Source organism: Suricata suricatta, chromosome 3, assembly GCF_006229205.1.
Source record: "Suricata suricatta isolate VVHF042 chromosome 3, meerkat_22Aug2017_6uvM2_HiC, whole genome shotgun sequence".
Classification (NCBI taxonomy): domain Eukaryota; kingdom Metazoa; phylum Chordata; class Mammalia; order Carnivora; family Herpestidae; genus Suricata; species Suricata suricatta.
Genome location: NC_043702.1, coordinates 60,092,858 through 60,113,756, shown reverse-complemented (window position 1 = coordinate 60,113,756; position 20,899 = coordinate 60,092,858). Strand labels below are relative to the sequence as shown.

General features: G+C 37.0%; 1 protein-coding gene across 6 annotated transcripts in view; it reads left to right on the top strand.

Moving 5' to 3' along the window:
* UBR3 (ubiquitin protein ligase E3 component n-recognin 3) overlaps positions 1 to 20,899 on the top strand; it is a 225,109-nt gene that overhangs the window by 55,034 nt on the left and 149,176 nt on the right. For all 6 annotated transcript variants that reach the window (XM_029934409.1, XM_029934405.1, XM_029934408.1 and 3 more), the window contains exons 6-8: positions 10,522 to 10,588; positions 17,233 to 17,363; positions 18,915 to 19,143. In XM_029934409.1, coding sequence (XP_029790269.1) covers positions 10,522 to 10,588; positions 17,233 to 17,363; positions 18,915 to 19,143 — 427 coding nt within the window. The remainder of the gene's footprint in view (positions 1 to 10,521; positions 10,589 to 17,232; positions 17,364 to 18,914; positions 19,144 to 20,899) is intronic.

Genomic DNA, 20,899 nt, shown 5'->3' with positions numbered 1-20,899 from the left:
GTTGTGGGTCCATTTCTGGGTTTCTATTCTGTTCCATTGATCTATGTGTCTGTTTTTGTGCCAATACCATACTGTCTTGATGCCTACAGCTTTCTAATACAGCTTGAAATCTGGAATCAGGAAGTCTTCCAGTTTTGTTTTTCTTTTTCAGGATAGCTGTGGCTATTCAGGGCCTTTTGTAGTTCCATACAAATTTTAGATTGTTTGTTCTAGCTCTGTGAAAAATGCTGATGGTATTTTTATAGGGATTGCATTAAATGTGTAGATTGCTTTGGGTAGTATACACATTTTAACAATGTTTGTTCTTCCAGTCCATGAGCATGGAATGCTTTTCTGTTTCTTTGTGTGCTCTTCAATTTCCTTCATAAGTGTTCTATAATTTCCGATCTTTGACTTAAAAAAAAAATCTAAATCCAAGTTAGTGTAATAATGATTTTGGGATGGAATTTAGTGATTCATCACTTACATATAAACACCCAGTGCTCATCCCAACAAGTGTCCTTCTTAATGCCCCTCCCCTATTTAAGCCATCCCCCCTTCAAGCAACCCTTAGTTTGTTTTCCGTATTTGAGTCTCTTATAGTCTGTTTCCCTCTCTGTTTTTATTATTTTAATTTTTATTGTTTTATTATTTTTGCTTCTCTTCCCTATGTTCATCTGTTTTGTATCTTAAATTCCACATATGAGTGAAATCATATGGTATTTGTCTTTCTCTGACTGACTTAGTTCGCTTAGCATGATATATTCCAGTTCAATCTGCGTTGTTGCAAATGGCAAGATTTCATTCTTTTTGATTGCTACACACACACACACACACACGCACACACACACACATACACACATCTTCTTTAGTCATTCATCAGTCAGTCGTTCAGTCGACATCTGGTCTCTTTCCATACTTTGGCTGTTGTAGATAGTGTTGCTGTGAACATTGGGGTGCATGTGCTCCTTTGAATAGCACTCCTCTATTCTTAAAAAATTTTTTTTAAAGTATTTATATATTTTTGAAGGAGAGAGACAGAGTGTGAGCCAGGGGGGCAGAGAGAGAGGGAGACACAGAATCAGAAACAGTCTCCAAGCTCTGAGCTGTCAGTACAGAGCCTGACACAGGGCTCGAACTCATGGACTGTGATGAGATCATGACCTGAGCTGAAGTCAGACACCCAACAGACTCAGCCACCTAGGCACCCAGGTCTCCTGTATTCTTTGCATAAATACCTTGTAGTGCAATTGCTGGGTCATAGGGTAGTTCTATTTTTAATTATTTGAGGAACCTCTATACTGTTTTCCAGAGAGGCTGCACCAGTTTGCATTCCCACCGGTAGTGCAAAACGGTTACTCTTTCTCCGCATTCTTGCCAACATCTGTTGTTGCCTGAGTTGTTTATTTTAGTCATTCTAACAGGTGTGAGGTGGTATCTCATGGTTTTGATTTGTATTTCCCTGATGATGAGTGATGTTGAGCATTTTTTCATGTATCTGTTAGCCATCTGGATGTCTTCTTTGGAACAGTGTCTATATTCATGTCTTTTGCCCATTTCTTCACTGGATTATTTGTTTTTTGGGTGTTGAGTTTGATAACTTCTTTATGGACTTTGACTTTTTTAAAATTTAAAAAATTTTTTAAATTTACTTTTGAGAGACAGCCTGAGCAGGGGAGGGTCAGAGAGAGAGGGAGACAGAATCAGAAGCAGGCTTCATGCTCTGAGCTAGCTGTCAGCACAGAGCCCAGCATGGGGCTCGAACCCACGAACCGTGAGATCATGACCTGAGCCGAAGTCAGACACTCAACCAACTGAGCCACCCAGGACCCCTGGACTTTGGATACTAATCCTTTATCAGATATGTCATTTGCCAATATTTTCTCCCATTCTGTCAGTTGGCTTTTAGTTTTGCTGATTGTTTCCTTTGCTGTGCTGCAGCTTTTTGTCTTGACGAGATCCCAATAGTTCATTTTTGCTTTTGTTTCCCTTGCCTCCAGAGACATTCAAGAAGTTGCTGCAACTGAGGTCAAAGAGGTTGTTGCCTGTGTTCTCCTCTGGGGTTTTGATGATATCCTGTCTTAGGTTTAGGTTATTCATCCATTTTGAGTTGATTTTTGTTTATGGTGTACAGAAGTGGTCCAGGTTCTTTTTTTGGATATTGCTGTTCAGTTTTCACAACACCATTTGCTGAAGAGACTGTCTTTATTCCATTGGATATTCTTTTCTGTTTTGTCAAAGATTAGTTGGCCATACGTTGTGGGTCTATTTCTGAGTTCCCCATTCTGTTCCATTGATCTATGAGTCTGTTTTTGTGCCAGCACCATACTGTCTTGATGATTACTTCTTTGCTATATAGCTTAAAGTCTGGAGTTGTGATGTCTCCAGCCTTGGTTTTCTTTTTCAGGATTGCTTTGGCTATTCAGGATCTTTTCTGATGCCATACAAATGTTAGGATTGTTTGTTCTAGCTCTATGAAGAATGCTGTGTTATTTTGATAGGGATTGCATTGAATATGTACATTGTTTTGGGTAGTATCGTGGTCTTCCAATCCATAAGCATGAAATGTTTTTCTATTTTTTTTTGTGTCTTCTTCAGTGTGTTTCATAAGTTTTGTCTGTATTTTTCAGTGTATAGATTTTCCAACTCTTTTGTTAGGTTTATTTCTAGGTATTTTATGTTTTTTTGGTACAATTGTAAATGTGATCAATTCCTTGATTTCGCTTTCTGCTGCTTCATTATTGGTGTATAGTTATGCAACTGATTTCTGTACATTTTATATCCTGCAACCTTGCTGAATTCATGTATCAATTTTAGCAGTTTTTTGGTGGAGTCTTTTGGGTTTTCCACATAGGGTATCATGTTGTCTACCAAGAGTGAAAGTTTAACTTCCTCTTTGCCGATTTAGATGCCTTTTACTTCTTTGTGTTGTCGGATTGCTGAGGCTAGCTCTTTCAATACTATGTTGATTAACAGTGGTGAAAGTGGACATCCTTGTTGTGTTCCTGAACCTTACGGGGAGAGCCCTCAGTTTTTCCCCTTTGAAGATGATATTAGCTGTGGGTCTTTTGTATATGGCCTTTATGATCTTGAGGTACAGTACTTCTGTCTCTACTTTCTTGAGGGCTTTTATCAAGAAAAGATGCTGTATTTTGCCAAATGCTTTCTCTGCAATTACTGAGAGAATCATGTTGTTCTTATTCTTTCTTTCATTAATGTGATGTATCACATTGCTTGATTTGCAGATATTGAGTCAGCCCTGAATCCCAGGAATAAATCCCACTTGATTGTAGGTGAATAATTCTTTTAATATATTGTTGGATCTGGTTTGCTAGTGTCTTGTTTAGAATTTTTGCATTCATGTTGATCAGGGAAATTGGTCTGTAGTTCTCCTTTTTAGTGGGGTCTTTGGTTTTGGAATCAAGGCCTCATACAGTAAGTTTGGAAGTTTTCCTTCCATTTCTTTCTTTCTTTCTTTCTTTCTTTTTTTTTTTTTTTTTTTGCAACAGCTTCAAAAGAATACCTCTTCTTTAAATGTTTGGTAGAATTCCCCTGGAAAGGCACGTGGCCCTGGATTCCTGTTTTTTGGGAGATTTTTGGTTACTGATTGAATTTCTTTACTGGGTATGTATCTGTTTAAATTTTCTATTTCTTCCTGTTTTAGTTTTGGTAGTTTATATGTTTTTAGAAATTTCTTTCATATTGCCCAGTTTGTTGGCATAAAATTGCTCATCATATTCTCTTATTGTCTGTATTTCTGCAGTGTTGGTTGTGATCTCTTTCATTTGTGATTTTATTTGAGTCCTTTTTTCTTTTTATCAGTCTAGCTAGGGGTTTAATTCTTTCAGAGAACCACCTCCGGGTTTCATTGTTCTGTTTTACTGTTTTTTTTTTGTTGTTGTTGTTGTTGTTGTTGTTTTGTTTTAATTTTGGTATCATTGATTTCTGCTCTAATGTTTAGTTTTTTCCTTCTTTTGCTGGTTTGGGCTTTATTTGCTGTTCTTTTCCCAGTTCCTTTAGGTATAAAGTTAAGTTAATATTTGAGACCTTTCTTCCTTCTTTAGGAATGCCTGAATTGCTATATACTAGCCTGTTACAATCACCTTTGCTGCATCCCAGAGGTTTTGGGCTGTCGTGTTTTTATTTTATTGGCTTCTGTGTACTTTTAAATTTCCTCCTTTATTTCTGGTTAAACCATTTATTCTTTAGTAAGATGTTCTTTAATCTCCAAATATTCATGGTCTTTCCAAATTTTTTCTTGTGGTTGATTTTGAAATTCATAGTGTTGCAGTCTGAAAATATGCAAGGTGTGATCTCAACCTTTTTGTACTTGTTGAGGGCTGATTTGTGACCCAGTATGTGATCTATTCTGGAGAATGTTTCATGTGCACTTGAGAAGAATGTGTATTCTGCTGCTTTAGGATGAAATGTTCTGAAGATATTTGTTAAGTCCATTTGGTCCAGTGTGTCATTCAAAGCTATTGTTTTCTTATTGACTTTATGCTATGGGGTGTTGAAGTACCCTATTATCATGGTATTATAATTAATGAGTGTATTTATGTTTGTGAATAATTATTTACATATTTGGGTGCTTCCAGGTTACAGGTATAAATATTTACAATTCTTAGATCTTGTTGGTGGATAGACTCCTTAATTATGATATAATGCCCTTCTTCAATTCTTGTTACAGTCTTTATTTTAAAATCAGATTTGTCTGATAAAAGTTTGGCTACTTCAGCTTCCTTTTGATGACCATTAGCATGACAGATAGTTTTCCATCCCCTTACTTTCTTTTTTGTTAATTTAAATTTTTTAATGTTTGTTTATTTTTGAGAGAGAGAGAGAGAGCACGAGCGAGCGAGAGCGAGCTGGGGAGGGGCAGAGAGAGAGAGGGAGACACAGAATCCGAAGCAGGCTCCAGGCTCTGAGCTGTCAGCACAAGCCTGACACAGGGTTTGAACCCATGAGCTGTGAGATCATGACCTAAGCTGAAGTCAGTTGCTTAACCAACTGAGACACCCATGCGCCCCCTCCATCTCCTTACTTTCAGTCTGCAGGTGTCTTTAGGTCTAAAATGGGTCTCTTGTAAGCACCATATATATGGGTCTTGTTTCTCATCTAGTTTGATACCCTATGTCTTTTGACATAGTCTTTATCTTTCCTTCTATTTTGAATGACAGCCTTGCTGGATAAAAAATTCTTGGCTGCATATTTTTCCAGTTCAGTACATCGAATATATCTGCCACTCCTTTCTTGCCTGCCAAGTTTCTGTGGATAGGTCTGCTGTGAACCTGACCTGTCTTCCCTTCTAGGTTAAGGACTTTTTTCCCTTTTTGCTTTCATAATTCTTTCCTTTTCTGTGTATTTTGTGAATTTGACTACGACATGCTTTGGTGATAGTTTTTAGTAAATCTAATGGAGTTCTCTGTGCTTCTTGGATTTTGATTTTGATATCTGATGCCTTCTTCAAATTAGGAAAGTTTTCTGCTATAATTTCCTCACATTAAACCCTTTTTCTCTCTCTTCATTTTCTGATTCCTACGACTTGGATGTTATTCCTTTTTAATAAATCACTAAGAGGGGCATCTGGGTGGCTTGTCCGACTTCAGCTCAGGTCATGATCTCATAGTTCCTGGGTTCAAGTCCAGCATCAGGCTCTGTGTTGACAGCTCGGAGCCTGGAGCCTTCTTCAGATTCTTATTTGTAGCATTTTTAATTTTGTCTTGACTAGATTTTATTTCTTTTATCTCTGTAGAAAGGGTTTCTATTCTTTTTTCAACCCAGCTAGTATTCTTAATATCATGGTTCTAAATTCTAGTTCAGACATTTTGCTTATATTTATGTTGATTAAGCCCTTGGCTATCATTTCTTCCTGTTCTTTCTTTTGAGGTGAATGGGTGAATTCCTTGGTTTTGGTCATTTTGGAGGAAGAAAAATGTTAATAAAATAAAAAGTTAAAATTAAAAACAAAACAAAAATCTATTAAGGGGAGTTAGCTCCTAGGTGTGTTTTGGTCAAGCAGTTGAAAGAAGCTTGATACAATAGAGAAAAAAAGAGAAAGGAAAGAAGAAAAGAGGTAAGAAAATACTTAAAAATTAAAAAAATTTATGGAGTGCCTGGGTGGCTTAGTCAGTTAAGTGTCCCACTTTGGCTCAGGTCATAACCTCACAGTCCATGGGTTCGTGTCCTGTGTCAGGCTCTGTGCTGACAGCTTGGAGCCTTGAGGCTCCTTCAAATTCTGTGTTTCCCTCGCTCTCTGCCCTTCCCCCACTCAAGCACGCTCTCTCTCTCTCAAAAATAAACATTTAAAAATTGTATATAATATAGGACAATTGGGTGGCTCAGTTGGTTAAGTGGCCAACTTTGACTCAGGTCATGATCTCACAGTTCGTGGGTTCAGGCCCCACATCAGGCTCTGTACTGACAGGTCAGAGCCTGGAGCCTGCTTCAGATTCTTTATCTCTCTCCCTGCCCCTCCCCTGCTCACGCTCTGTCTCTCTGTCTCTCAAAAATAAATTTAAAAATGTTAAAAACATTTAATAAATTGTACATAATAAAATAGAATAAAATGAAATAAGGAAAATGAAATAGAATAAAAGTTTTAAAAAATAAAAAATAATTAAGAAATTTTAAACAGAAAATTATAATAACTTCCCCTTCTTTAGCCAAGAATAAGAAAAGAAAGGAAAAATAAAAACACCCGAGAAAAACAATTTAAACAAAATCAGAAGCAAAAAAGGCCCACAAAAAACTGAATAAATGAACAAGCAAACAGAATGTAACCCGAATGAAGTTACATCCAGGTTCTCCTGGATCTCAAACTATATAGTAATAATTCATAGTTCCTACAGTAAGCAGGTGGAGGACTTGTGTGGTCTTCTAGAGGATGTGCTTGGAGTGTGCAGTTGGGCGGGACGTGGTGTAATGGCTCCGTTCTTCACGAGGGTGTGCTGCCTAGGTTGCTAGGATGATCATTGTGGCTTGTGCCAGAGAGGTGGAAATGGTTTCACCTTGTCTCTGGCACAGGAACTTCCTGTTCTCACTAACCTGTGTTCAAGCACCCCCTTCTTTGTTTCAGGTCTCCCTCCACTCCCTGCCCCTACCCTGTCTACATCTAAGCCAGTCGCCTCCCAGGAAGCACCTCCCTCTGGAGTTTTATCTCAGATGGGGTTGTGTTTCAATACCCCACACTCCAGAGACTCCCTACAACTTGGTCCTAAGCTCCCTCTCTGCTCCCTCTGCAGTGTAGTTTAATGGTTTCAACTCTATATGCTGTTCTGTAACCCATTTTTGTCACTGATGACAGTTTTGAACATTATGAGTATATTTTAACAGTTTTTATATGTATTTTATTAATACTTAAATGTTATTCTACATGTCATGCTATTCTACATGTCATGCTTTTCTCATTTTTAATAATGGTTTATGAAGTTATATCTGCCCAAATGAACTTAGAGGTCTGGCATTGTTGCTCTTCATAGATACAGGTGTACTATAATTTATTTTTTTATTAAAAAAATTTTTTTTTTAATTTTATTTTTGAGATACAGAAAGAGACAGTGTGAGCAGGGGAGGGTCAGAGAGAGAGGGAGACACAGAATCTGAAGCAGGCTCCAGGCTCTGAGCTAGCTGTCAGCACAGAGTCCGATGTGGGGCTCGAACCCATGAACCATGAGATCATGACCTGAGCCAAAGCCAGACGCTTAACCGACTGAGCCACCCAGGCGCCCCTAGGTGTACTATAATTTAATGCCTTGCTGTTGGAAGTCAAAGATTCTTTTATTTTGATTTAATAATAACATTGCCATAAATAGTTATGCACATAGTCCTTAACACTTGTTTATTTCTTTAGGATAAATTCTTATAACTAAAATTTCTGTTACAATAATAAATATACTTAAAGGCTTTTGACATGTGTATTGGCAAATTGCCATTCAGAAAAGTTATATTACTGTATGTACTCTTAGCAGTAGTGTACAAGAATTTGTATTTTCTGGTACCCTTCCTATAGTCTCCATTCCTAGCTGTAGTTGCTCTCCATCTACCATGATGTGAATCCCACTACTGGTCTGTTTCCAGACTTTTTGTTGCTGTGCTTTTGTTCATGCTGTCTTTTCATGGCTTTCCTCTCTTCGTTTGGTTAATTTTACTTGCTTTTTATACCCTAAGGCTGGGAAATTTATACAACTTTGTTATGCCATGACCATTGCTTGATCGAAGATATTCTTATAGGAAGTTTATATTTGAAATTATGAAGTAATCCTAGCCTGGGTTATAAAGTATTTTTTTCCAGATTTGTCTTTTCTCTCAAGATTGGGAGAATAGTTTTACAAATGGCTATTAGCTAAATATCACACTTTAGAGCCCTCTGAGCCCTATGTCATGATTTTATGTTCTTGTGTCTATTTTCCACCTTTTACTCCCCCAAATTTCATTTGGGGTAACTGACTGAATTACTCCAAGGGTAAATGAGGGTGGTAGAAGAGAAGGAGGAGATTATAGTTTGACTTTCAGTACTGCTGCCCGGTAGATGGTCAGAGAAGACTGGCAAAGGTCGGGATTCATAGGGAGGGCATACTAAAGTGCTCAGTAAATGCTGACTGACTGCGCTAAGTGGTATCTTTGGAAAACCCCAGCTCTGAGGATGGATGCTAGATTTGCCAGAATTCTGAAGTTAAGGCTATGGTATGTAGGACAAGGAAGCCATACCGATAGATAAAACAGTAGCATGAAGCCAAGGCCACTTTTCTGCTTTGGAGATTTGATGGGCTATAACAGAGAAAGTATCTGGGAATTTGTACCAGAGTTGTAACCTGCCACCAACACAACACCATTTTTAGTACAACAGACTGTATACAGAATACTACCACACATGTCTTTTATTTTATTTTATTTATTTATTTTATTTTGTTTATTTATTTATTTTATGTTTTTTATTTATTTTTGAGAGACAGTGAGAGGCAGTGCGAGCAGGGGAGGGTCAGAGAGAGAGGGAGACACAGAATCCGAAGCAGGCTCCAGGCTCTGAGCTGTCAGCACAGAACCCTTCGCAGGACTCTAACCCACTAACCGTGAGATCATGACCTGAGCTGAAGCCAGACGCTTAACTGACTCAGCCACCCAGGTGCCCCCACACATGTCTCTATAATACCAGCTGGCTCCATATATGTTTGGGAAATAGGAAAAAGACATCAGTATAACACAGAGGTTTTGGATCCCTATACAGTCTTTCCTAGTTCAGGAGATTTGGGATAATGGGTAGAATCATCCTTTAGCTGGATGGGAATAAACCTGAACTGTGCTGTGAAGCCAGCAGGAACTATTTCAGTGACATTCAAAGACAATTAGAAATACACACTTGCCTCCAGGGCTCCCTCCCCAAGAGGCACACCTCTAGCTTCACTTTGGTTGCACTAGGAGTAGGCCGCTGCTTGCTCTGCTCCTCTTCCCTGTGTGTTTTCTTAGCTGGCCAGCTTCCCACTCTGCTGTGATGCAGTGCTCATATCCCCCGAGGCAGCCTCACACCGCTCCAGGATGTTTGTCTGGGCATCCAGATAATATCCCCAGGTACCGATGATTGCTTTTGTTACTTCTCCAGTTACAAACTTGAATAGGTTGTGAGTTGTCTGCCCCTTATCGTTTTTTTTTTTTCCCTCCCATAAGCTTTGTTATTTTTAAAGGGAGGCTTTTTCAGGAATGAATATATCACATATAAGCAGAAATGCCTGTATTTCCTTCATGGAGTTTTTTATTAAGTATTTTAAAATTTGTTGTTATTACTTCTTAAACTATCAACTCCAGCTTTTAATGCGCTGTGCTTACTTTTCAGGATTTTGATTTCTTGAACTCATCTTTTCTCTTAGATCCTTCAAAGCCTTTTCTCTATTCATTGTTTTAGCTCTCTTCCCCTTCTCTCCTTCCTTCCTGTATAATCTGCTTACCTCTGCCCCCACCTTTATCTTTTTTCTGCATGTGATGTTCTGTTTATAAGGTTAGGATTTTTTTTTTATTTTTGGAAATTTTTATTTTGGAATTTTTGGGTTTTACAAGTCTACCATTCAAAGCATAGATTAAGGATCGCCTGGGTGGCTCAGTCGGTTAAGTGTCCAACTTCGGCTCAGGTCATGATCTCGCAATTCTTGAGTTCGAGCCCTGTGTTGGGCTCTGTGCTGACTGCTCAGACCATGGGGCCTGCTTCAGATTTTGTGTCTCCCTCTCTCTCTGCCCCTAACCCACTCGCACTCTGTCTCTGTCACTCTCAAAAATAAACAAACATTTAAAAAAATTTTAAAGCACAGATTAAATTTAAGAGCTCTTGTATTTTAATACTAAGGACTTTCATTATATATATTAATTATAATGCTAATTTTAAAATAAAAATATTTATTACAGTAAATACATAAAGTAAAATGTGTTGATTAATACTATGGAAGCATGCCTGTGTTACATATTTAACATAATTTATAAGCATATTTACATTTATGTAAAATGTATAAATTCATGAATAGGAGTATATATAATGCTAATTTTGTTTTCCTCCAGGAGGATCAGGATGGGAGTCAAGGTCTGGGCAAGAGAAAGAGGGTCAAACTAAGCAGTGGCACCAAAGGTATTTATATTCAGTTTTTTCCTTGTATAAAAAGCTAAAAATACAAACCAAGAAACAGACTTTTAACTATAGAGAACAAACTGGTGATTAACAGAGGGGGGGTGGGGTGGGGATTAAGCAGCGTACTTGGGATAAGCGCCGGGTGTTGTGTGGAGGTGCTGAATCCCTGTCCTGTACACCTGAAACTGATGCTACGCTGTGTCAACTAACTGGAGTTTAAGTAAAAACTTAAAAGACAGTGAAAAATGTTTCATCATTAAGCACATTGATTGGCTAACCATTTTGAAGAGAGAATTATGTTTTTAGATTTGTCTAATGATGGAGAAAGTGTTGTTAAGGAGTGATTGTGGGGGACCGCCAAAGCAAATGAAACCCTTACTATTGGAATTTTGTTTCTTTTTTTTTCATAAGAGCATAATTATATTTGAGCCATAAAACAAATCTTTTCGTTGATTCTTTGATTTGGATCCAGTGTTTTTGGTGTAAAGTTTTAGGTTGATTTACATCTTTTTATAATCTAGGGTATGCAGTTTCTAGAGTGAAAAAGGATGAGCACAGGAGAGATGGTGAGAGAGAGAGGTGAGGTGAGGGAGAGAAAAATGAATGGCACTTAAGGGTTCATTAAAGAGTGCCTGGGTGTCTCAGTTGGTTAAATGGCTGACTTGTGATTTCTGCTCAGGGAATGATCTCAGGGTTCATGAGATTGAGCCTTGCATCTCTGTGCTGACAGCAAGGAACTTGCTCGGAATTCTCTCTCCCTCTCTCTCTGCCCCTTCCTCTCTCATGCATGCTGTTTCTCTTTCTCAAAATAAATAAATAACATTAAAAAAAAACAAAGGGTTCAGTAAAGGCTCAGTACGTGTTTGCTCAAAGGAGGAAGTAGATATATCTGTAGTGAAGGAATAGATTAATAATAATAATAATAGTGAGTAATATTTATTGAAATTTTTGTATATACTAGACAGCATAAGCACTTTACATGTCTCATTTAATTCTTAAAATCACCATATAAGCAGTTATTACTATTATTTTATGAATGAGGAAATGGAGGCATGTTAGAGATCACAGTTAATGAGAAGTAGATCTTTAATTCAAATCCTAGAGCCCAATCTCGTGATCACTATGTTTTCTTGACCCTCACTAAAAGCTTTTTTAGAGTACGTGTTAGGTGTTGTTGGGCTGTGCTCTGAAGTTTTGTCATGGGTTTCCAAATATTAACACGGTCTATCTGCTGGGTTTGTATGCACTGTTAGAGAGTCTCCAGAGGTTAAATTACTATTTTGATGAAAATAATTTGTTAAATTATTATTTTGATGTATCTTGTAGAACATTTACAACTGCTTGGAAAGGTGGAGGAAGCAGGCAGTTTCAGTAGAGGCTTATTTTGTAAGTCTGTTCTAAGGTACTTATGCTGCTGCATTTAACTTGAGGCTTCTAGTGCTGGGGAACCTTCTAGGTCTTTCTGGTCAGACTAAGATGACATGAGACAGATTGACAGGAGAAAATCAGATTTAATAGCTTAATATGGGGAATCCACACAGACACGGAAATTCCAAAACAGGTGAAATAAAACATATAGGTCATTCTGAAGTAAGAAGAACAAAGGTATGGGTCTGGGACTTCAAAGAAAGACATGCAATTCACAGTAAGGTGAAAAAGAGTAAATATTTGATAGACGCATGTTTGCCAAGCCACTCAGAAACAATGGGACGTAGAAGACTTTGCTCAAACAAGTCTTGTTAGGTGCCTCCTTCTCTACCATAAATTATCTTTGGTGATAGTTCTCTTCCTGGAGCAGATCCTCTATCTAAATTCTTTCTAGGTTTGTTGAGGGGATAGGTAAAGAGGTAGCCTTTCCTGAATCAGTTGGCTTTTGATTGCTTTTTATTTGTTGGGTTGAGTATAGTTGACACAGTGTTTTATTGGTTTCAGGTGTACAACTTAGTGATTTGGCAGGTTTGTACATTATGCTATGTTCAGCACAAATGTGGCTACCATCTGTCCCATTACTTCACTATTACAGTATTATTGACTGTTCCATATGGTCTGATTTTTATTCTTGTGACTTACTCATTCTGTAACTGGAGGCCTACATCTATTTATCTGTCCTTTCTTCTTTACCCATTTTGCCTCCCTCCCCCACTCTGTTCTGGCAGCCATCACTTTGTTCTGTGTATTTGTAGGTCTGATTCTGCCTTTTGTTTATTCTCTCTCTTGTTTTTAGATTTCACTTATGAGTGGGATCATATGGTTTCTCTCAGTATGCCTTATTTCAATTAGCATTATACCCTATGGGTCTATCCTATTGTCTCAAATGGCATAATCTCATCATTTTTATGACTGCCTAATATTCCGTGTGTGTGTGTGTGTGTGTGTGTGTGTGTGTGTGTGTGTGTGTATCTATCACATTTTCCTTATCCATTCTTCTATTGATGAGCACTTCGGTTGCTTCCATATCTTGGCTACTGTAAATATGTTGCAGTAAACATAGCGGTGCGTGTATCTTTTAGATGTCTGAAGGAAATTAGAAACTTGTATGACTACCTGGCCCTTTGACTTGCCAGAGTTGTCTGTGTGTTTACCTGAGTTCTTGTGATAACAGTTGAAGCAGATTGTTAAGCACATACTTGAGGTTAAGCTTTAGGGATGCCCAGAAAAAAATACCTGTTATGGTATAAAAGGTCATTGTTTTCCTCCAATTTGGTCAGACTTTGGCTGAGGATACTTTTTATGGGGACTTAAAGTTGGAGCTTATTTTATACCTTTTTTCTTTTTCTTTACTGTTTTTTATTTATTTTTGAGAGACAGAGAGAGACAGTGTGAGCAGGGGAGGGTCAGAGAGAGAGAGGGAGATACAGAATCTGAAGCAGGCTCCAGGCTTTGAGCTAGTTGTCATGACAGAGCCCGATGCGGGGCTTGAACCCATGAACAGTGAGATCATGACCTGAGCTGAAGCCAGATGCTTAACCAACTGAGCCACCTAGGTGCCCCACCTGATTTTTTTCATATTTGAGATTGAATTGATTGTCTTCTCTTCCTTCCTCCAATGGTGCCGGTAGTACAGAGATTTAAGACTTCTATCAGTTATCATTTTTGCCCTAATTATGTGCATGGAAGAAATGACTATATGAATTAGTAGAACCCCTGTTTTCAAAAAGTGATTGTTGCTTTTGAAGACATTGGTGGTCCTGGGAGTGGTATAGTTTTTGTAAAACTTTGGCTCAGTGGTTAGAAAGTGAGCTGAAAATAAAATATGTAACAATAGGCAAGAGGCTGAGGCACTGTGCTACACACTCACTGTCTTTTCTCAAAACCTAAATTTTAAGGGTAGGGAAACTGAGGCTTAGAAGGCTTCTGCTAACATGGCCAAGATTACTGAGCTTTGGAGTTACAGAGCCTGGACGCTCCTGTCTAATTAAAACCTTTACTTTACTCATGAAGTTTCCACCACATACTGATTGTTCAAAAGTCTCTTTTTATAATTTGGCTTAAGGTAGTTTTGGCATTGTAAAGGCATGACAATTGAACCGAGATTTTAAAGTAAATATGTAGTCATACATAACTATTGGAAGCATTTCTAACCACATTTCCATAACATAACACACAAAGCACATCACATGTGTTTTATTTTTTTGCTAAGTGTTTTTTAAGTTTTTATTTTAATATTTATTTTTGAGGGGAGGAGGGGCAGAGAGAGAGGGAGACACAGAATCCAAAGCAGGCTCTAGGCTCTGAGCTGTCAGCACAGAACCCAATGTTGGGCTCAAACCCATGAACCACAAGATCATGACCTGAGCCAAAGTTCAGTGCTCAACTAACTGAGCCACTCGGACACTCCACACATGTTATAAATATCTGGGGGGAATCTGACATCATCTGTTTTAAGAACGACTGCAATGAAGACATTGTAGGGTTTTTCTTTGCTTTTTGTCTCAAGATGAAAAGAATTGAACAACTGCAGTTATTTTCATTTTGGTAAAAGCCATAGCTTTTCTGGTTCATTTGGCTTGTTTTATTTATTTAAAACAAAGTTAATGTATCTTTCTTTTTAAATACTTGACATATAATAATTAGGACAGCTTCAGGCAAATGCATTTCACTTGGCAAATGCAAACTTGCAGTGTCCCGTGAATTCTAAGATTAAAACTACCAGTTTCTTTTTTAGCTTTGTAAGTATTTTTAGAAACATTTTATCCCTGAAAGCTTAAAATTTTTTTTGGTAATCTGTAAAATTTTCAGTCATGTTAGTGCTAAGTGAACTGTTCAAATTAAATTAGCATCAGCAATATGCTCTGAGTTATATTCTAATTTTAAATTCTAATCCTCATATTCCTGTCACCTGATTCACTTGGGCCCTAATTTTATTGCTTTTTGGCTTTGAATATGTCATGTGTGCCTTTGAATATATTTTACCTCAGTTTTTGCAAGACTGGTTTATTTCTATTTTTAAATCATTGTCATATCCTGGGAATGATCTAGTTCAGGAGGAAGAGATTGCTGTTTTGCAAAAGTAGAAAATTCTGAGATTTAGAAAATAATTAAGCAGTTTCCACTCAGGGGATGTTAGTATAATTGTATTTATATTTTTATCCCTATTACATATTGCTTATACTAAAGGCACAGTGAAAGGGAGTTAGGGGATGGGGACATAACTTTTGCCTTTCTGTAGTTAAAGTTGTAGTGTCTCCAGAATAATGAAATTGTTATTCTGAAAATAATGGGTTATTAATTATTAACAAAAATGGGTTAAAGTAAGTCTAATAAGAACTGCTTCAAGCCTGTTAAACTTAGAATATTTTATAGAAGAATCAAGAGAGCGATGACATGCTTGTTGATGATATGCTTGCTGAGCATACTGTTAAATTTTTAGACCTATGAACTGAGGAGACGTGGTGTGAGCACATTGTTCAGTAATAGAAGAGCTGTGACACTGAGGTAGGGTTAGTTGAAAAATGGTCCACTATTACCCTGTAAGACAACTTGAACTGTAATGTAGTTAGGACTGTTCCTGAGTATTTTTGTGCATATGATAGTTTTAAAAACCTCTCATCTAACCCTAGTGCCTGCATCAGCGTCATCACTGAACCAAGCCATTCAGTTGATACTTGCTATATCCTCTTAAATGTGCTTATGTAGAACCTGATGATCCAGAGTAGTAGCCCAAGATTATTGGCTCTAGCAAAAATCAGTAGTCAGAATTTTCTTGTTCTTTTTAGGGAAAGAAAGAGAAAGTGAGAAAAAGAAATAGTCAAAGTATTAAAATATTCAGCTCATTATATACCCATTGAGACCTTTCTGTTGACTAAGTGTGGCAAGGATGCAGAGTTTAGCAGGAGACAAAGTAGCCTTCTGGAGTGAGTAGCACTTCACCATAGAAAGTGGCTGTCTGGTAGATAATTTTATTATTCTTTGAATAGTTTTATTTAAAAGGGACACCGAAGGGTGCCTGGGTAGCTCAGTTGGTTAAGCATCTGACTCTTGATTTCAGCTCAGGTCATGATCTTGTGATTGGTGAGATTGAGCCCCATGTGCTCATGTCATGGACCCTGCTTGGGATTCTCTCTCTGCCTCTCCCCTGCTGACTCATTCTCTGCCCCTCTTAAAATAAATAAAAGCATGTAAACTAAAACAAAAGGGGCATCCATTTTCCCTTTCCCTTTCCCTTTCCCTTTCCTTTCCCTTTCCCTTTCCTTTCCCTTTCCCTTTCCCTTTTTCTTTTTCTCTTTTTCTTTTTCTTTTTTTCTTTCCCTTCCTACCTCCCTCCCTCCCTTCCTTCTTTCTTTTTCTTTCTCTCTCTCTCTCTTTCTTTCTTTGTTTTTTGACATTTGTTCATTTTTGAGGATTGGGGCAGAGAGAGTAGGAGAGAATTCCAGGCAGGCTCCACATTGTTCGTGTAGAGCTGCACATGGGGCTCGATTTCATGAACCTTGAGATCATAATCAAGAGTTGACTGCTTAACCTATTGAACCACCCAGGCACCCCAAGGGGCATCCATTTTCTGTTTCCTCTCTGCATGAAGAGGGCATCTTGAGTGCAGTGCAAGTAAGCATGTATAATACTCTTTATACTTTTTCTGGTACATTCTTTCCAGAAAAAAAGTAAGGGCTTCCGTATACTAGAGTAAGCAATATCTTAGTAATTATTTCCTGCAGCAAAGTTAGAATTTCATTTATGAAGAACAATTTTAAAGAAATAAATTACTGAGTTCTATAAAAATTTCTCCCTTTTCTCTAAAAATTAAAAGATGTAATAACTTTGAGCTCTTTGGCTTTAATATTTTGTTTTTGGTTTAAAATTATTATTACTGTTAAGGACCCTGACTATTGTTCTTATAAGATAATTATTTTGATTCTTAGAAATTTTAGATAAAGGGCTTATGTTTAAGGAGAAGTAATTACTTTTTTTTTTCCTAGTAACTGCTTTCTATTGAAATATAAGGATTAAGTATTTTGTTATTTCATACTATGGAGATTATAGAAACCTGAATTGATGATGTCAGTATTATCATTGAATTACTGAAAGGGTATCCTTAATTTTTATATACTTTCAGGTGTTTGAAATTGATGGGTTATTAATTATAACAAGGCTTAAATGAGATGAGCAACTTAAATCATTAGGTGATAAGTTCTCTTCTTTTTATGCAGATCAATCTATAATGGATGTTTTGAAACATAAAAGTTTTCTAGAAGAACTATTGTTTTGGACTATAAAGTATGAATTCCCTCAGAAGATGGTAACTTTCTTACTCAACATGCTTCCAGATCAAGAGTATAAGGTATCTGCATTTTTTCCTTTCCTTTCTGAACTTTGCTCCTTCTTTTTGGCATTTTCAATATGAAAAAATTTTTAGTGTGTTTCTCAGCTGTGGCTTATTTTATTGTAGCTTTGAGGACTGATGTAACGCTAATAAAGAGCATTAGCTTCTTTTGTTGTCAAACAGGGTTTGCACAAAAAGCACAGGATCATAACTCTTAGGCAAGGCAAGTTTACAGAGAATACCTAAGGGTAGTCTTTCTGCATGGAACCTGGGGGACAAAGACATAATTGCACAAGTAAATGTGTAGTTACAGATTGTAGTAAGTTCTCGAAAGGTACAAGGTGCTATGAGAATGTTTAAGGGGGCAGCTGAATTTGGATTGTGGGGTTACAGGGGCACTTGGCTGGCTCAGTTGGTAGTGTGTTTTACTCTTGATCTGGTATCATGAGTTCAAGCCCCATGTTGGGTGTAAAGACTACTTAAAAAAATGTATTGTGAGGTTAGGTTTGGGAAAATCATGAGGTTGGTAATTGCTAGCCATACGTTAAAGACAGAACAGGTATTGGCCTATCTACACATGTAGGTAGTGAAGGCTCATAAGGTGTGGACTCTCACCTGTGACTGCCATGTCTTTATGGCAAAGTGATACAACCTCATGCATGAAAAGAAAATAAATTAGTTATGCTGTAGTAGTAGTAGTAGTAGTAGTAGTAGTAGTAGTAGTAGTAGTAGTAGTTTGTTTTTTGTTGTTCTTTGTTTTTTTTTTTTTTTTTTTTTGTTTTTTTGCTGTAGCTCTTCTTATGGTTTAGATAATAGTCTGTTTAGGAGTTAAACTTTAATGAATCATGCCATTATTTTGTGACATTAAAGCCAGATTGAAAACAAGAGGAAATGTACATGTTACACAGAAAGAGTATTTTTTTTTGGTTTTATTTTTAATAATTTTTTAAATTCATTTTTTTATGGGAGAGAGAGAATCCCAAGCAGGATGCAGGGCTCAAACTCATGAACCGTGAGATCATGATCTGAGCTGAAACCAAGAGTTGGACGCTTAACTGACTGAGCCACCTGGGCACCCCAAAAAGAGTATTTAGTCAGGTAGTGGTCAGCTTTCCAACCAAATAGGGGATTGCATTTCTTTTGGAGTAATCACATTGACTCCCTTGTTTTTTAGTTATATTACATCCTCTGATATGGTTTTTAGCTGAGACTCCAGATTTTATTGTTAAAGAAGAGAACAGTGACACTTATTTTGACACCAACTAATTGATATTATTTGTAATCGAAGTGAAAGTTTGTATTTTTAAATCATGGTATTTATAATTGCTCTACAACTTTAATGATTTAAAATGCTTATTAAATTTTTTTAACCATCCAAGTATTTTGCTAATGTTTCCCATGATGATAACTTACCATCATCATTGAAATTACTTTTAAAATTACCTTGGGCATCATCACAAGCTAATAATAGCATTAAAATGCTAATATAATGTATTGGGGAAAATGTGTTGTAAAACTCTCAGTTAAACTAATGTGTTTTTTTTTTCCCTATTTAAAAAAAATTTACAGGTTGCTTTTACAAAAACTTTTGTTCAGCATTACGCTTTCATTATGAAAACACTGAAGAAGAGTCATGAATCAGATACAATGTCTAACAGAATTGTGCATATTAGTGTTCAGTTGTTCAGCAATGAAGAGCTAGCCAGACAGGTAACAGAAGAATGTCAGCTGCTGGATATTATGGTCACTGTGCTATTATACATGATGGAAAGTTGCCTTATTAAAAGTGAGCTACAAGGTAAACTCACAATTACTTAACTAGTTTTATTATTGTATACTTTGTATAACTAGTCTTACGAACCTCCTTCTATGCTTAAAATAACTTTAAAAATGATAAAATTATACATCTTTGTTAAAGAATCTTTTGAAAAATTTCAGCAAAATTTAAAGACAAACATTAAGATTACTTATAGCTTAGTTATTCACAAACAACTGTTGTTAATGTTTGGGGATATTTCGTTTCTGTCTTTTTGTGTGATAGGAGTGTATTTACAGATACAAATATCATATGGCTTTACCATAATTTAACCATTTCTTTATTACAGATGTTCCTTTTTATTATAAATTTGTTAATTGTCAGTCTTAGACGTTTTTATATGCCTATAGTTTTATTATTTAAAAATTGAAATAAATCTTGCCTTTTTTTGTTTTCCCATAGTGAGGTCTTTAGTTTTATTCTTTTGTGCCCACTATATGATTGGTACTCCTCAAACTGTCATATTATTTCTAGGACCTCCTCCCGTTCTCATTTGGCTTTGATCTTTCATCTTAACTTTGCCTCCCTGTAATAATTTATATTATTTGAGTATTTGCTATGTACGAGGCACTGTGTTAATCTCTGAGATTGGTATTATTATTATCCCCACTTTATAGATGACTTAAATTGAGGCTTAGAGAAGTTGTCATTTGCCATAGGTAAGCCAGCTAGTAAATGACAGAGCCAAGGACTTCATATCTCCAGATGCCAGAATCTGCCCTTAACCATGAAAACAAGGCACCTCAGCATCGATAGTACGGTGTCTTCACTTGTTGGCACATGGAGCTAAACTTTAACAACAAATAGTACCTCAGATTAAATCTTAGGACTTTTCCGTTTTCTTTGGAGGAGAGAGATCTTGTAGTTGAAACTTGCCTTGTTCCACTGTCAACTCCTTTTGCATATCAGCTCCTGTTTTCTCTCTATTGTGATAGTCTGTCTATATTCTCTGGTGATACCATAGCCTGAAAATTGATATATGCTTAGTGCAGGGTGCGGTGCTTTATATATGCTAATACTAGCTGGCTAATCTGCTAGCTACCATCTTCTGAGCACTCACTATATGCTGTGCTCTTTTTCTTGATATTATATCATTTAACCGTTAGTAGTTCTAAGAAGTAGATTTTGTTTTTTCTATTTTATAGGTGAGGGAACTGTGACTTAGGGAATTAATAAAGTCAGTCTTCTATGGTTTTACAGCTCTAAGTAGTGAGGCTGGATGTTTGACTTAAACCCATTCTTCTGCTCACTATGTGATTCTGTCTTCCATTGTGGGTATAGTGGGAGCACAATACATTATTTACATTAAGCAATATACCTCTTTACTTTTTTTTAAAGGAAAATTTAACAGCTGCTTTGCATTATAGTTTTTCTGTCTTCATGTAAGATGACTCTTTCTTTCTGAGATTTAATTACATACATGTATTGTTTGTTCTTTTTTTGAAATAGTATCTATCATCATTCAGTTCTATCAGTGATATTCTTATATGTGGAATTATATATTTAGGGCCCCTGGGTGGCTCAGTCGGTTAAAGTGTCTGACTTCAGCTCTGGTCATGATCCCGCAGTTCGTGGGTTTGGGCCCCGCGTCAGGCTCTGTGCTGACAGCTCAGAGCCTGGAGCCTGCTTCGGATTCTGTGTCTCCCTCTCTCTCTGACCCTCCCCTGCTCATGCTGTCTCTCTCTCTGTCTCTCAAAAATAAAAAAAAAGAATAAAAAAAGACATATATTTGGAGGAT